The sequence below is a fragment of the Gavia stellata genome, chromosome 16 (genome assembly GCF_030936135.1).
Source record: "Gavia stellata isolate bGavSte3 chromosome 16, bGavSte3.hap2, whole genome shotgun sequence".
Taxonomy (NCBI): domain Eukaryota; kingdom Metazoa; phylum Chordata; class Aves; order Gaviiformes; family Gaviidae; genus Gavia; species Gavia stellata.
Window position 1 is genome coordinate 22,062,965 of NC_082609.1, and position 15,727 is coordinate 22,078,691.

A 15,727-nucleotide genomic window follows, 5' to 3' on the forward strand; every position below is an offset into this window, starting at 1 on the left:
GCTCCACTGCTCTGAATTTAAAATGTTTTAGTATTAGGAGCTACTACTTCTCTATTTTAGTGTTAGTTTCTGAACACTGTGAGTCTCTTAACTTTTTAAAACTACAACACAAAAAACCCCAAACTAAGCAATGCTTTTTAAATGGCCAGCATAGTATGATCTCTTATCTTTTTGTTCCAGACCTCTTTTCTTTCTTGTAACTCTTGGTTTTAGCATATTGCTTTCACAGTGTTTATTTTCTGTAATGCATTTAATCATAACTTGTTTACATATTTACATTTAATCATAACTTGTTTACATAATTCTCTTTTTTCATATTACGTAGTGGGAGACCTAAAACTGCCTCTTCATCAGCTCCAGGGATATAATGTTTGTTTGGCTTTTAAGCAGTAAAAAGCAATTGATACGTTAGTCTTCTAAAGGAGTTTAGGAGCCTTATGTCCAATAAGGCATAAGCAGGGAAGATTGTTCTTTTGGTTGCCTTTTTGTTTTTTCTCCCGCTATTCTCCTTTCTTTTTCCGCACTCACTGTTTGTGTGGGTTTTTTGGTTTGGGGAGGGCGTTGGGGTTTCGGTTGGATATTTTAGGGTTTTTTGTTCCTTTTAAATAAGAAGAATGCCAGAAAAGTTTATCATTAAACCTGATAAATCAACATCCTAATGAAGTTACTTAAATTTCAGTCTTAAATGAAGTATTTTATTTTTTAAAGTTTATGTTTGCAAATATACATAAATTAATGCTGTCATTGTGAATTAATACTTCCACTCTTCTTTGTGCATATACTTTTTTCAGGCCTTATTAATTCTTCTGCTGGAGTATGAAAAAGCTTCTTTAGCAGTACTGTGTAAGATTATTCTTCTAGATTTCAATTTTCAGTAGTAATTTAAATGAGGTTAGATGATTTCACCAAGTTATCCCAGAAAGTCTGTGGTGGAGTTAGGGAGTTGAATAAAGATCTGGACTTGGACCTCTGGTTGGTCTGTCTTCATTTGTCTAGTAAATTTTGGTCTCCTTCTGGTGAGCACATGAAAGTACACCTCCAGTTGCTTTTCTTTCTTGCCTTTTTCATCCTGCAACTTCAGTCTTTCCTGGGATTGCTTTCACTGATGTTTTCATTGTTTTCCAGCAATCTTCTTTATACCTGAGGTTTGTATCACAGTCACTGAGAAGCTGGACGTACAACATCCTACCCTGTTGTGGAGTGGTCCTTTTTGAGGAAAATACTGGTTATGTCTTAAACAGTAAAATAAAACAGGGCTGAGGGCTGTTCTCTGACTGCAAGGACAAACGGCACCCACTGAGCACATCCGTGCTGTGCAGCACGGGGCCTGGCAGGTTACTGAGCCTTGGGCTGCGCCACTGTGTCTGTAAGAATGTCAGTGGCTACGTTGCAGCCCACCAGAGTGGGGTTTTCATAACACAGTGCTGGGAGCATACACTGGACACCCCTGGGTTGTGGGATGAGGTCTTGAAGGGGTTCTTGAGGGTGCGAGGCCTCTGAGATAAGTGGAGACTAACTTGATGTCACGTTGTCCGTGCTGCCCCTTGGGAGCAGTCCCTGGTGACCTCCTCCCCTGGGGTTTTTGACAGGGCCAGCACTGTGTCAGGGAGGCTGCAAAGGAATAAGCAGTGTGACTGACCAGTGATCCCATGCCTCAGCTTGTCTCCTGGTCCTGTGTTATTTACTTGTAGAGATGTAGCCACTGCTGGATTTTGCTGTTGTTATTTTATTGTTCTGTGAGCCTCCTGCATATTCTGTTTTCTTCCAGACCAGGAAGGCACAGGGAGCATCGTTTTTAAGGATTTTTCTTCTCTCTGATTCTAGATTGAGGAAAGAGAGTTGAACTTTCTTCCCTTAATGCTCTTGAGTTAAAGGAATAATAAACACTGGCTGTCAAGATCTTTTGCTATCGGTTCTCCCATTTATTCCCAATTCAGAGCCTTTATGCCGTGATAATGGAAAGCATATAATCTACTTCAAGACCTCAAATCTTTCTTGGCTTCTCAGGTCTCTCTTCAGTTGCCATGAGGTCAGGACTGAGTGGGATTTGAGGTGCAGATTTTGAGACTGCAGGTGTGACGAGGAGCCTCTTTCATGCTGGGTTAGCCAAATTGGCAGAGGGCAGGAGATGTTTCTGTTGGGGGGGAGCGGTCCTGATTGTGTTCATTGAAAACAGAAGTCTTCCAACTTTGAAGTTACCCAACTCACTCTACTAAACTGATTCCTGTGTGTTGCTCGTGTCCAGTTGAGGTTTTCCCAGTCTCAGAATAGAACTTTGAGCTAAAGTTTGAGCATGTTTTATGATGAGAGTGGTGAGACACTGCAACAAGTTGCCCAGAGGAGTTGTGGATGCCCCATCCCTGGAAGTGTTCAAGGCCAGGTTGGATGGGGCTTTGAGCAACCTGGTCTAGTGGAAGATGTCCCTGCCCATGGCAGGGAGGTGGACTAGATGGTCTTTGAAGGTCCCATCCAACCCAAACTGTTCTATGATCATTATATGATAAGTGATTCTAGTCCCCAGTAGAATTCTGTTTGAACTGAGAGCAATTTTTACCGCCATGTCTCAGCAAAAAAAGGCTGTTGTTCTTGCAAGTAGAAAATGGGAACACTTGCTTTTCAGGGACTGATCCTCTGGCCTAGATATCAAATACGTCCTTCAGTTCAAGAACCAGTGAAGATCTTCAGAGCTCCATTAGATTCATTAAGGAATGTGGCTTTATAAGAACCAGGAGAACTAAAAGAAAATGATGGCTGAGATGAACTTTCTTCAGTTTGTGGTTGATTTTTTTCCTTAAAACTCTGCAGTGGCAAGTTAAACTAGAAATGAACAGTGTCAGAGTACATGCGCATCTGTTTCTGTCTGCTGGAGAGCTGCTCAATCGTGTATGGTATTTTGATGAATTTGTATCTCCTTGTGACTAATTGTTTATGAAGTCTGGCTTGTTACCAATTATTCTGATGCTTTTCTGATGCCCTTCTGTAAGGGATCTGTCTTTTCCATGTCCTTACAGGGACAAAGTTGGCCTGTGAAGAATCTGTAGCAAAACTAGCTTGGCAGGCCTACACCTTTCCTTGTTAATGTATGCATTTTGAAATTGGCTTGCTTTTGCCAAGTATATGAATGACTTAATATGAGGCACATCTGAAGACTTCAGCCTGTGATCCCATCTGTGCCTTAGTTGCATTCTCATTCCTTTATCGCCTGCAGGACTAGAGACTTTCAGGGTCTTAGTCTGAGCTCCTGCCACTGGACCAAATGTAAATTTTACTTGTTTGCAAACTTCTTTTGGGGATCAAAACACCTACTTAGATTCTGTGATTAAGAGGAGTAAAATTTCAGAGTTTAGAACTCTGAAATACGATTTGATACAAGCATTTTTTTCTAAGTGGTGGTATGATTTAATAGCTTCAGGAAAAAATAACCAGCACTTCAGTAATACAGTTATTTACCTGTGTGGCAAGGATTTGTCTAATCTCAAAGGTGAGAGGAGACTTTAGTTTTTCCTGTAAGAGTTCTCTTCTCTTTTTTTTCCTTCTTTGTGCCTTTACTAGCAGTTACCTTCATCTCAAAGCTTGTATAAGGTAAGACATGCGTGATGCATGTGTATTCCCACAGGAACTAGGTTAAGGACTGTAAAGCTCACAAAGAGTATTGGTGGTATTTAATGAGAGGTAATATCCTGCTTTTAAGCTGTATACCCTTCTATAAACTAAAGTGCCTGTTTGGATGCCTGTTCCCTTTTAATGTAGAATCAGACCTGGATGAAATGCTGCCCACTGGAGATTCCAGTCTCCTTTTTTGAAAGCAAGACTGCTCTTGACAAGGTGGTTGCATCTTTGCCTGTTTCAGTGTAGCTGAAAACAAAAGAGAGATTGTTCTTTTTTGGACAGCGAGAAGATGGCAGCTTTTCTCAGATGGGAAGTACAGAAAAGAGTTTTAAACTGGGATTTTGTGATCTGGGCTGCCTTGCAGCTGTACGTGAGGCTCTGCTGCACAGGAGAGTTGATCTGTTAATGGAGTTTACCTTTCTACTACAAGATATATGGGTGCTTTTATGCTGAAATTGAGGGATGGAAGAGAAACCCTGAGGGCAGCTTCATCCTTGCATTCTTCTCATTTTACACTGTCAAGCTCTCCCCAAAGCTTTTTATACTTGTTAAAATTCCACGCGTGGCTTTCCTTAAAAGACTAAAACTGGCTACCTGGCATCCAGATAACTCCAGTTGCAAAAAAAAAATAAATAAAGGCATGCCAAGCTACCTCTTGATTCTTCCCCTGTTATGAAATATTTTTAGACAGATGTTTTTGTCATTGCAGGGATCATTGCTTTGCCTTCAGCTGGTAACATCACTCACGCTAACGTGGCTTCTTAATTAGAAAATCACTTCCCTTTATGTATATGACACACTGCGTGTTTGATGCAGTGTGCATAAGGCAGCATTTAAACATCTGCAAAAGTAGCCAGTACTTTATGGATTTGAATGAAACCATGCTGGAGATACTTACGTTGTCGTTACAGTGAGGGATCTGAGAAGCTGGCATGTTTTTCCATACTGTTTCTTGAACCATCAGGGGTAGGTCAGGGATTTTGGGTCTTTTTAGACTTGGCTCTCAGTCTTCTACAAATAAAGCAAAAGGTTGTAGGACATGTGAAGCTATTTTCTGTAGTTAACATCTTTTGGATGTTGTGTTGCAGTCTCCGGATGGTGCAAAGTACAATGAAATCCTCTCTTTTGCCAGTAGTGAACAAAAAGTCATCTTGTATTTAATGAGATGGTGTGTATGACCTTTGTGCTTGCTTCATGAATCTTGAATGGTTTGTGGTAGGAGTCTTAACTGGTGAGAGCTGCATTGCTTGGTCTTACCTTTGTGCTTGCTTGCCTAATTCCAGCAAAACAGAGCTTTCAGCTGGTGGATCTGATCCATTTAAGTTCATGTTCCAGGTCTTCATGACCAAGAACAACATTTACTTGTAGAACAAGAGCCGTGAGTTCTTCTTTTTCCTTCCGCAGGACAAGCAGGAGGACTTAAAGAAGACTATTTTGGAGGGCATAGAGCCGGGCAAGCATCAGGTGAGGTTGGCCTTTGATGCTTGTAAGCTGCAGCCTCAGGATACATGCTAATGACAAGCATGGCTTTAAGGCATCTAAATTTCTTCAAAAATACAAAGCCTCGCTGTGTAGACTAGGCACGTCATCTTTGTCCTGCATTTTCCCTTCTGTTGGGTTTTCCAAAACCTTATTTTTAAAAAAACAGTCTCTCAACCTTTACAAATGCAGCAAGTTACCTCACTGAGTCTGTTAGCACAAGTAGCCATGTTAAACCAGTTAGTACATATCTAGCTTCCTGTAAGGTTTTCCCTTTTCAGATATTTACTTTAAACTAGAGGCCTAGTTGAGTTTTTAGGTGCCTCCGAAATACTGGTTTGCTACATATCTCAGGCAGGTTATCTGGGACAATTAGGTTGGTGACTGCTAGAATACCGTATCTCTTGATAGGAGTTCAATCTTGACATTAGCAAAGTGGCATAGTGTTAAGAACTGTACTGTCTGGCTGTTGTCTTGCATCAAAAACTTTGTCTAAATCATTTTACTTAGAATAACATTTAGATTTCTGTTAAATATTCACTGTTGTCATGGATGAGAGAGGCTTGTTAGAGAATTGAAGAGAGCAGTTGGACCTTTACTTTGAAAACGCAGATTTTGTTCTAGAACTTTTAAATAACATATGACGTTGGAAAGAAACTCGAAAAAAAATGTTGTAGTGAATAATACTTGCCAACCACGAACACTTGTGAACCAAGGAGAGTAATGGGGTGCGGGGAGCCCTTATGTAGCTGATCTTGGAATTGCCTAAAACAGAGAACTCCAAATCAAGAATAAAAAAAAATAATCAATGATTGTCATAAGATGCTTCTGATGACACTGCTTTTGCTCTGCTCTCTAAAGTATTGATCTGTGTAGAAAGGAAATAATTGTTACTGACTGGATTCTCATCTCCTTTTTGAGTCCCACTGGAAAAGGTGCAGATAACGTTAACTCTTACCTGATTCGGGTAATACTCTCGCTTTCCCCTTCCTTCCTATCTAGTACCCAAACCTACAGAAAATTCTTCTCGGGCGTTCTTTCTGTTCAAGCAGAATTAGCAGGAGAGCACATGACTCAAGTGTTTAGAGAATGGCTTTTCTAGTCAAAGCTGGTATGGGTGTTCTCCTTTATACCTCTTTCCGATCATATTAACTGCAGTATTTCTCAGGATTGGCACAGTGAAGAGAGGCAGAATACTGTGGTGAGTCCTATAGCGCAGGTAGCTGGGGAAACTGTCCTTGGAGATGAGTACTCCTTGCTAGTTTTTGTTCTTACTAAATAAGCATTTGCATGTACTTCATATTAATACAAGGAAGAACGCATTGGAAAGCTGATTGGGGATGGTTTTGGACAGCTTTCATGTTCTCTGTCCTGATTTTTATTATCTACTGCAGCTAAAAAAAAAAAAAACCAACTTGAAATTTATGGCCATTCCAGGTAAAAGAAAGGATGCGAGTAGACAAAGGCACTGCACTAGCTCAGCTTCTTATTTTGGCTTGTTCTGGATGTTTTCCCTTAAAGCTTGAGTTGATGCTATCTGCTAGCCTTTATTAGGGCTAAATAGAGTGCTGAAGTCATAGAATTAATTTCCTCTTAAAATAAAATATGCATTTCTATCTTCCGATGTGAAAAATACCATCAAAATGCAGTAACTTTTGAAGATCTACAGCAGGTGGGCACACAAATGGTTTAGTTTGGCTGGCGTGATGATGTGTATGGTACTGCAAGTATTTGAAGTGTATAATAGTTGAGGATCAAGTTCTGCCTGCTTGATGAAGTGACAGTTGGTTAAACTGGGCAGAATAATTGCCTTGCATTTAAATGAGGAAGCCTCCTGACATCCGTGTTTAAGACTTCAACAGTGAAGTCTGTTAGGAAAGAGAATGATGCAAATAATGACATCTTATTGCTAGTTATCTGAAATGCTACATTTGAATGCAATACAGGATAGCTTTTCACTATCTTGAATATAGCTGAGATAACCCAAAATAGATTTTGCTTCTTGCCATCTTTGCTGTTGCATCAATGGGGACTTAGAAATGTGTATTAAATTATTTGGGCAGTAATGTTCTGGTCCTGCTCAGCGAGTGAAGTAGTGTTCAGTAGTTCTTTGCATCCATAGCTGCTTTGTGAGTGACTTGCTGGCAGTACTGGGGGTTTACTGTGCATAAGGCAAACAGCAGCATCTGGCTTTTTATGATCTATTGGCAGTGGCTGAGGAAGGAAAAACTATGCCAAATACCAGAGTAAGCATCAGAGCTCAAGGGCATGCTACTAATTCTTGCACATCATAGGGCCACATACTAACATAATTAGCTTTACATGTCCTGCAAATATTTCTGACATGCAGACAATCCAAAAGCATGCATGTATTTATCGACAGCTAAGCAGTCATTTGACCTGGGAGTGGAATCTACTTATTAAAAAAAAAAAAAAAGAGGTGACTTCAGTAGTAAATCTGTAAGGCCTCCTCTCTGCCTCTGTGCACTTTCGCGTTATACTACCAAGTAAGCAAAGAAATGAAAGCACTAATGTGGAGTTTTAACATGTGTTAAAGCGATGTACAGTAATGCAAAGTTCTTAGGAAGGTGCAGGAGCAGAGTGTTTCCGCTCTTTCCAAAGCACATAGGAGGGGGGTGGTGTAACCCCTGTTACGGCAAAGGACCGGTCTGTTTTTTCTGCGGGGGGTCAGTCTCCAATAGAAGATCCAGTCAAGAGATTTCTTCCTCGATTGTATGAGCAGAAAGCTAACTTAAGGTGTAGCTTGCAACCAAAGCAAGCCATATGTCAAAGGACATACGCAGAGTTTTCAGGAATACTGAAACTATGGGAGGGAGTTGATTAGTTCTTTTATATTTGTAAATAGCAATATCATCTATGGTCAGTACTAAATGTTGACTTTCACTGTCAGATATACATGCAATTCTAGAAGTAAATAGTGAATTTAGAGCTTGGCTTCCTGGATATTTAATTAAAAAACCCCACGGTCCTAGTATATTATTGATCAGACTGAATATTCAGAGCGCAAATACAAACTCTCCCAGGAAGATGATGTTCTCTCCCCTTGTTGCTGCGGGAGGGTTGATACGTATTAGTCAGCATTCTTTGTGGTATTGATCATGTCTACATAGCAGGCAAATTTTCTACTTCTGTAACTTCCCTAATAGAGTTGTATTCAACCACATCTTTCCAGTACTCAAACTTTTTAAATTAGAAAATTCTACTTGTCACTCATTCCTTTTTTTTTTGTTGCTTTGTTTCATCCTTTTGTCATTGTCTTGCTTTTATTCTTCAATCCTCTTGCTCAGAGACTTTTTGTGACCTACAGTGATTTGTCTGATTTTTTTATTGCTGAACCTCTTCAGCGTGTTTTAAAAATGTTGTCTGCACTTCGGATGTTATTGCGAATTTAAAGATCTGGCGTCCAGCATGTGACAGCTCTCAAAACTGTTGCACGTCAGTTCATAGTTATTTGTCTGCTTCCTGATGCTGGATGATATTTGTGTTAAATAGTTGTCCCTTTTTGAGGAGGAAATAAGACATTACTGTTCTCAAGTGTGTTATGCATTTGAACGCTAAAATAAAAAGGGGTATGTAAGTAGGGAAACTTCTTTGTGTGGTAACACTGTGGATGTGATTGTAATGCTTTTTGACAGTGTGATTCAGTATTTAAGGTAACATGAAAATTTATTCCGGTCAGTTTATATTGATTCCAGTCAGCTTATAAGATAGATCTTCTACTGCAACAGGTCATTCTGGTCCCATCACGAGATGGTTCGAAAGCTGAAACAATGGTGGTATTTTTGCCCGTTTATACATCTGTTATTTCTTCTTTACAATAGGAGCATGAATCTGAAGGTGGGAGAACCCCCCTAATGAAGGCTGCACGAGCTGGTCATTTATGCACTGTGCAATTCCTTATTAGCAAAGGTAAAATACTCGTTTAAATAACTAATTTAAAAACTTAAAATGCCACTTTACAATTCTGCATGTTTGTGATCTTTCTTCAAAATTGATCTCGTTATGTGTATGTGAGCATTTGTCAAACCGTTAAGGGTTGAATTTCATTTGGTTCATGATACGATGAATCACAAAAGATTATGTGAGTTACTTTTCCTACTCTGTTGTATAGGTTAACACATAGATTTGACGTACAGCAAATACTTTGTTTCTTAAAAAAAGCACTCCCTCCTTCAGAAAAAACACTTCCTCAAGTACTGTCTGAAACAGATAAGTGCTTAGAATGAAAATTTAGAAGTTGTGCTTTGTACACCGTAAGTGTTCCCTCTCTTACCACTTACGAGGCAGACTGTTACTGTCGTCACTGCCTTGTCTTTACAATATGAGGATGATGTGTAGAACCATCAGTTATTCAAAATCCCTTGCTTTTACCCTAGAAGTGTGTATGAATTAGGAAGATCAGAAGAGAAAAGTTTATCTCTATTCCAGAAAATACTGTATTTGTCGATACTTTTCATTTAAAACGAATTTCCTTGTGTTTAATTCTGAGATCTTCTCTTTATAGGTGCCAACGTTAACAGGGCTACAGCTAATAATGACCACACGGTGGTGTCACTGGCATGTGCAGGAGGCCACCTGGCAGTTGTTGAGCTCCTTCTGGCTCACGGTGCAGATCCTACTCATCGGCTGAAGGTATTCGCTTAAAACTATGCATTCATCATAGGGACTGAAAGAACCACGTAGTTGATTTAATGGATTAGTAAATGTGCAATTTTAAATGGTCTAATTCATATCCTACGTGCTACACCAGGTAGCAAAATTCATCTTCTGGTTTTTTATTTCCAAAATCTCACTTCAGGATGGCTCAACAATGCTCATTGAAGCCGCCAAAGGAGGACATACAAATGTTGTTTCTTACTTGCTGGATTACCCAAACAATGTTTTGTCGGTTCCTGCAGCAGACTTGTCTCAGCTCACACCTCCAACTCAGGATCAGTCTCAGGTAAGGCATAAGGAATTTTTTTTTAAAATGCACTATGAATGTTGCAAAGAAGCACTTCCTTAGTAGTTAACTCCTGAAGTTAATGTAGATGTGAACCTACACAGTGGAAAGAATTAAAGAAAGTCTACGCATTTGAAAATGGGAGAGAGTGAGAAAGTTGATTGGTATTGTCTGCACTGTTCTGAAGAGTGCATGAACTTTGTTCCCTTGTCTGCTCCTTAGACGGGATAGTCCCAAACTGAGTATCTCAAAAGAATATTATTTTCTTGGTTGAATTTGCTCAGTGTTTTGTTTCAACAGTTCTAAATCCTTGTGAAAGCACTCCTCAAATGTTGTTGCTGATTTTGGTTGTTACATGAAATAAAATATATTGTGTAAATTTAGTATTCTGCAGGCTGGAGAGGTAGCTTTGCAGTGGAGTTAGTTGATTAAAGCCTAAAGATGCTAACGGTTTCCCAGCATACACAGCCCGGTATTTAGTGAAGAGTAACATAGTTAACTTTGATGTATTATCCACAATGAAGTAGCATGTGGCAGGTCATACCAAGAGGTAGCATAGCATACACAGTTTGGGAAGAGTGGAATGGAGGTCTGCTGTAGAAATACATCTTTGTGTTAACAATTCAAGATCTGGTCCATTCAAAAGGGTTTTTTTACCTGAGTGTGTGTCTGTGGCTTTGTTTTAAGGTTCCACGTGTACCGGTGCATACACTTGCTATGGTTGTACCTCCCCAGGAACCTGACAGAACCCCTCAAGAGAACTCGCCACCTCTCTTGGGAGTGGTGAAAGGTTAGTATGTAGCCACTCGGAGAATATATGCAATTTGGAAACTGATAGGCTGGGGACAATTTTATTAGAGCTTATGCATAGTATAGCCCACTCCATCAATTCTTGAACACCTCTAATGAAGTATAACTTAAAAGTATTTCATGTAGTGCATAGTTTTTGCTTATTTTCTTGTATTCTACAGTATAGTAACACTGGTTATTCTAATTTTATTATGCTTACTCGATAATTTTTTTTTTAAGAAAATGATTGTGGTAACTGCCATAGTGCAGACTGATAAAAAAAAATTAATAAACTCTAGGAATGGTGTTAACTTTTGAATATTCTACATTGGTTGTCTAGAATAGTTGCAACTATTATCCATGAACTTGATATATCAACTTTTTTTCTGTTACTACAGTAGCAATGCAAACATGTTGGCACTGTAAAATGCCAATGCAGATCTACTTAAAAGAGAATTTTTCTTGTATTAGTAGTAGTACTCTTGTAAGTAATCATAACATCAGGGTTTTTGCATTGAACATGGGTCGAACTGACTGGTTAAAACTACTTGTAGTCATTAAATGGCGAATTTAGCAGTTCGTTTCCAGCTATGGAGTCTGTAACAAATGCTTCATGTCTGCCAAGTCAGCTCAGAAAGAGAAGCAGATTCTCAAGTGGAAAGTTACAAACTGCAGCTCCTAATGATTTACAGTTTTGGATGGGGATATTAAATATTATAGCATCCAAAGCTCTGTTAGCTAGCTTTACTTAATTCCTTTATTCTGGAAGTGCTCAGTGCTTCCTAAAGCAAACAAAAAAACCCCAGGGGAGCAAATGAAGAGAGAAAAAAATCGTGTGCCTAATGGTGTTTAAGCGTGCAGCCGTGACTCTCTCCATGCATACATGCCATGCGTGTGACTTCTCAAATGCAGCTATTGTGTCATTTTCCTAGGATGTGCAACAGTTGATATTTTGGATGTCATAAAAATGAGTACCAAACAAATGAAAAGAATATGCAACTTCTGGTTCAAATAAAACAGCAAAAAGCTATATACCAGCACGTGTGCCCTTACAATTAAATAACTATTAGTATTGCGAAGTGGGTTAGTGTTCTGGAAGTACATTTGGTGATGCATGGCAATCAATGAGAGATTAGTTGATACTGAGTCAGAAGACTGACGTTATAAGCTTAAAGTCTTATTATTTAATCAAATTATGAAAAGCAAATAGTTGATTGTCATTTAAGAAATAGCTCTCATTAAAAAAAAAAAAAGTATTGCAAATGTCAGCGCATACTTTAGGCATGTTTTTAGCAGTACCGTGTTGTTGGAATTGGCACAGGGATCTAGTTGTTCTCAGTATTTCAGGACATGCTTCATGGTGTCAGCAAAACTAATCTGTGATGCGTTGCAAGAGATGTAGCAATCCGAAATGTGTCATTGGGCTGATGAAGCATTCCTGAAAACTTTGTGTGCAAAGCTTTTGTGTATCTCAGGTCTTTAGGGGAAAAATGATATTTTTGCGATAAACACTGTGTGATCATTGTAGTGATACCACTCTGCTACTTTAACTGCGATAGAGTTCTGTTCTTTGCTGAACTTCCATTCTTAACTTGTTATACACACGTGGCTTTAATATACCAGACTTTCATCACTAGACTTCTTGGGAGATGAGGGGCAAAAGAGGGTGCGAATAAAGGCGTGTTCATTATTTCCATGGGTGGGGGGGGAAGAAGTCTTAAGTTCTTACGTAACAAATTTTTTTTTATCCTGGGGAAGACAGATTTCTTACCTTCACAGTTAGAAGTAGCCCCCTGAGTTTTTGCATAAACTTTTAACTACTTGGAGGAAGGAGGGGAGCACCTAGCCGCCTTAACCTCAGCGCAGTCTGGTTTTTAAGGACCTGTATTAGTTTTGCAAGAAATGCAATCATAACAACTTATTTCCTGACGAGTTCTTGGCAAGTCAAGTGTAAAACTAGAATACACTTCTATGTTACTGTTAAGATTCAAATACGGTGTGAGGTTTTTCAAGAGGAATTTATGGTCTAATTTTGAATTACATTATTTTATTATTCTTCAGTAAAGTAGGAAGGTGTATGGAATAGTTGCCATTTGAATAATTATTTTGGCAAAGGATTTCATATCAGTGTTTAGCAACTGAAAAGAGAAATGTTTCAGAGCTGACAGTGAATCTAGAGAGACTCAGATAAAGGTGATATGCAAAGATGGTAACCTCCTGAAGAGCTGAAGAAAAATCAGGTGAAATAAGAAGCAGAATTAGTTCACAGGACTGAATAGACCTCAACTCTTAGGCACTTAGGAAGGATTGTTTTTAGTGCACTATGTTTAGCATGTGTCTATTGTGTCCATATAAAAGTGAAATCCCAGTGAAGTTCAGCTCTTTGTGCTTTCATGGGGAGAGGCAGGAGATCCCTTCCTTGGCATTTTGTACTTGCTGCTGCCCTCGCTTGAACGCGGTCAGGATTGCTCAGCAGTGATTCTGATGCAGCAGCTCAGCACAGAGTCTTTTGGCTGGAAAAGCCACATGTGCTATTTCTGCAGGACCAGAGGGTCTCTCCTGCTTTCCGTTGCGAGGGGTGTAACGTGCGGTGGCTATGCTACAGCTTCGAGTGCCCCGCATCTGGTTCCCTGGGGCGAAGGGTCTCAGTGCCCAGTGCATGAAGCGGTCGAAAGGAATGCTGTTGGATTTCTTCAGGAAATCAGCTGGTGTGATAGTGTTGCTCTTGATAATCTGGTCTAGTTTGTAAATGCAAGCTAATGTTTAATAAGAGTGGGATCTGACGTCCCAGTGGGTTTCTGATTCTGCCTTGGTCTTCCGCAGAGCGTGCCTGCTGAGTGCAGTGCCTTGAACCCATGGCATGTTTTTAGAACGTTATTGAAAAACAACACGCTAGTGCAACAAGGCGATGCTCAGGGAATCTGTGGAAAGCAGCATGATTGTTTTCTTAGTCAAAATATTTAAACTATGTAAGGTGGTTTTTAAACATGTCAAAATTTCAAATAGTCTTATTTTTGGAGGCTGAGGTGTCAGGTATTTTGTAAGTTTTTTTCTCCAGATTTGTTTTACTTCATAGCTAATCTGAAATTGTGCTTACAAATGAACTAATTGGCCTTAACTGAGTTCTTAAAACCTATCAACATGCTGTCATTAGACTTCTCCACTGTTGTTTTTAAGTGGGCGGTAACTTGCAGCATTTCTCATTTGGCGTGCATGGTTTTGTGTTTTTTTAGAATTCCACAAGACCTAATAGCCTTTAAGTTATTCACGTGAAAGCTGCCCATATCTGCCTTTGATCCCTGGGAAGGAGACGGGAGTTCCCTTAAAGCTGAGTAGGATTTTTGGAATCTGTAAGCTTTTTAAGTTAGACCTTTGATATACAGTATCCCCTGTTATCCCTGTGCTAAATCTAACAGTCTAATGGCTTGGAGAAAGGCAAGAAAAACAAACTCCACGTAGCTTCAATAGCTACAAATTCAATAAGTATTTTTTTTACTCCAATATCTGACTTTTATGTTGAATACTGAATTATATACTGGCAGAGATCTCATACATTGTGTGATTTAATTGAAATAGGGGCCAGGTTAACAGTAGAACAAGAGAGATTATATTGTTCTCATTGAGGTGAAGGCATTAAAAAAGCAAGCTGATATTCTTTTCCATTCTGACTCCTTTCAGACTTCTCTACTGCACAGTCTAGCTGCCTGTTCGTTGTTTCATATGCTTCAACGTCTTCTGATTAACTCTTGCCTTTTCTTCCATATTTTCTGCCTGGGTCAGCGGCTGACCCAGTTATCGGGATGAGTTACCAAGTGGAATGTAGCAGTCCGTGCCTCGTGGCTTTCTAACTCACTGATACTTTCTTAGTAGACTTCAAGACTTGTTATTCTTTTATGCGAATCTTTAGCGGTGCAGGCAGATGATTTAAAAACAAGACACATCTGTAGGTCCCCAGGAGCACAAGCATATAAAAATCTTTTCATGGTGGTTTGTGAAATTCCGGTCCTTTGAAGCTTCAGTCACCTGCTTGCCACCGACTAATTTAATTACATCTTGGCAATTTTCCAGTTAGATACTGTCAAGCCACCAGAGGAAACTTGGGAAGAAGCCTGAGATTGGAAAGTAATTCAAATTTTTGAATGTCAGAAAACTAAGTTAAGTTTGGCTTGGTTTCAGCCACGTAACCATTGCCTGTTGGATATCATTGCACCTATTCCCTGCAAGTTTTCCATAGAAACAGCTGCAGGAGTGATGAAGATTGGCAAAAATACTGCATGGTTCGCAGGAGGAACGTAGTGAAAATACAAACTCATCTGGTCGTTCAGCCCTCCACAAATCGTCCTGTTCTTTTTGTAAAGAAGAATTAAATATGTATTAAAAACAATGCAGCAGATAAATTTTCTTGGGAAAAGTAGGCTATTTTTTTGTTGCCCAATTAGCCAGATAACACTATATTGTACTTTGCATTTATGTGTTTGTGGATTGACTGATTGTTTCTCCGGGTTCTTAGAGCTGAATTTCTTACTGATACGAATTACAGTTAAACACAGAATTTTCATGCAAATTCAATATTGAGCTCATCTCATTCCTGCTGATGAGGCTGGTGAATTTTAATTGCAGACTGCAAATCTAACTCTTGACTTCTGAGTGAAATCAGATTTCTAAAAAAACCCCTAAAGTGCAAGAGCAGCGGACAAGCAATTCTGTTAACAAAGCACAAAGATCTTAGTATGGATTTATGCTTCCTGACATCTGCCTTTTGTGAAGTGAGGAACAGACTGAATCTGTTTCTTTGGTTGGTTGTTTTGTGTTGGGGTTTTTTGGTGTTGTTTTTTTGGGGTTTTTATTTTTTCAGTTAAAGTTCTAGGTAATATTACCTATCAGGAT

General features: G+C 39.4%; 1 protein-coding gene across 1 annotated transcript in view; it reads left to right on the forward strand.

The window, feature by feature from the left end:
- ANKHD1 (ankyrin repeat and KH domain containing 1) overlaps nucleotides 1-15,727 on the forward strand; it is a 115,218-nt gene that overhangs the window by 58,398 nt on the left and 41,093 nt on the right. Inside the window, exons 11-15 of the mRNA XM_059825630.1 lie at nucleotides 5,014-5,073; nucleotides 8,931-9,018; nucleotides 9,614-9,741; nucleotides 9,908-10,051; nucleotides 10,739-10,841. Of these exons, the coding sequence (XP_059681613.1) occupies nucleotides 5,014-5,073; nucleotides 8,931-9,018; nucleotides 9,614-9,741; nucleotides 9,908-10,051; nucleotides 10,739-10,841 (523 nt within the window). The remainder of the gene's footprint in view (nucleotides 1-5,013; nucleotides 5,074-8,930; nucleotides 9,019-9,613; nucleotides 9,742-9,907; nucleotides 10,052-10,738; nucleotides 10,842-15,727) is intronic.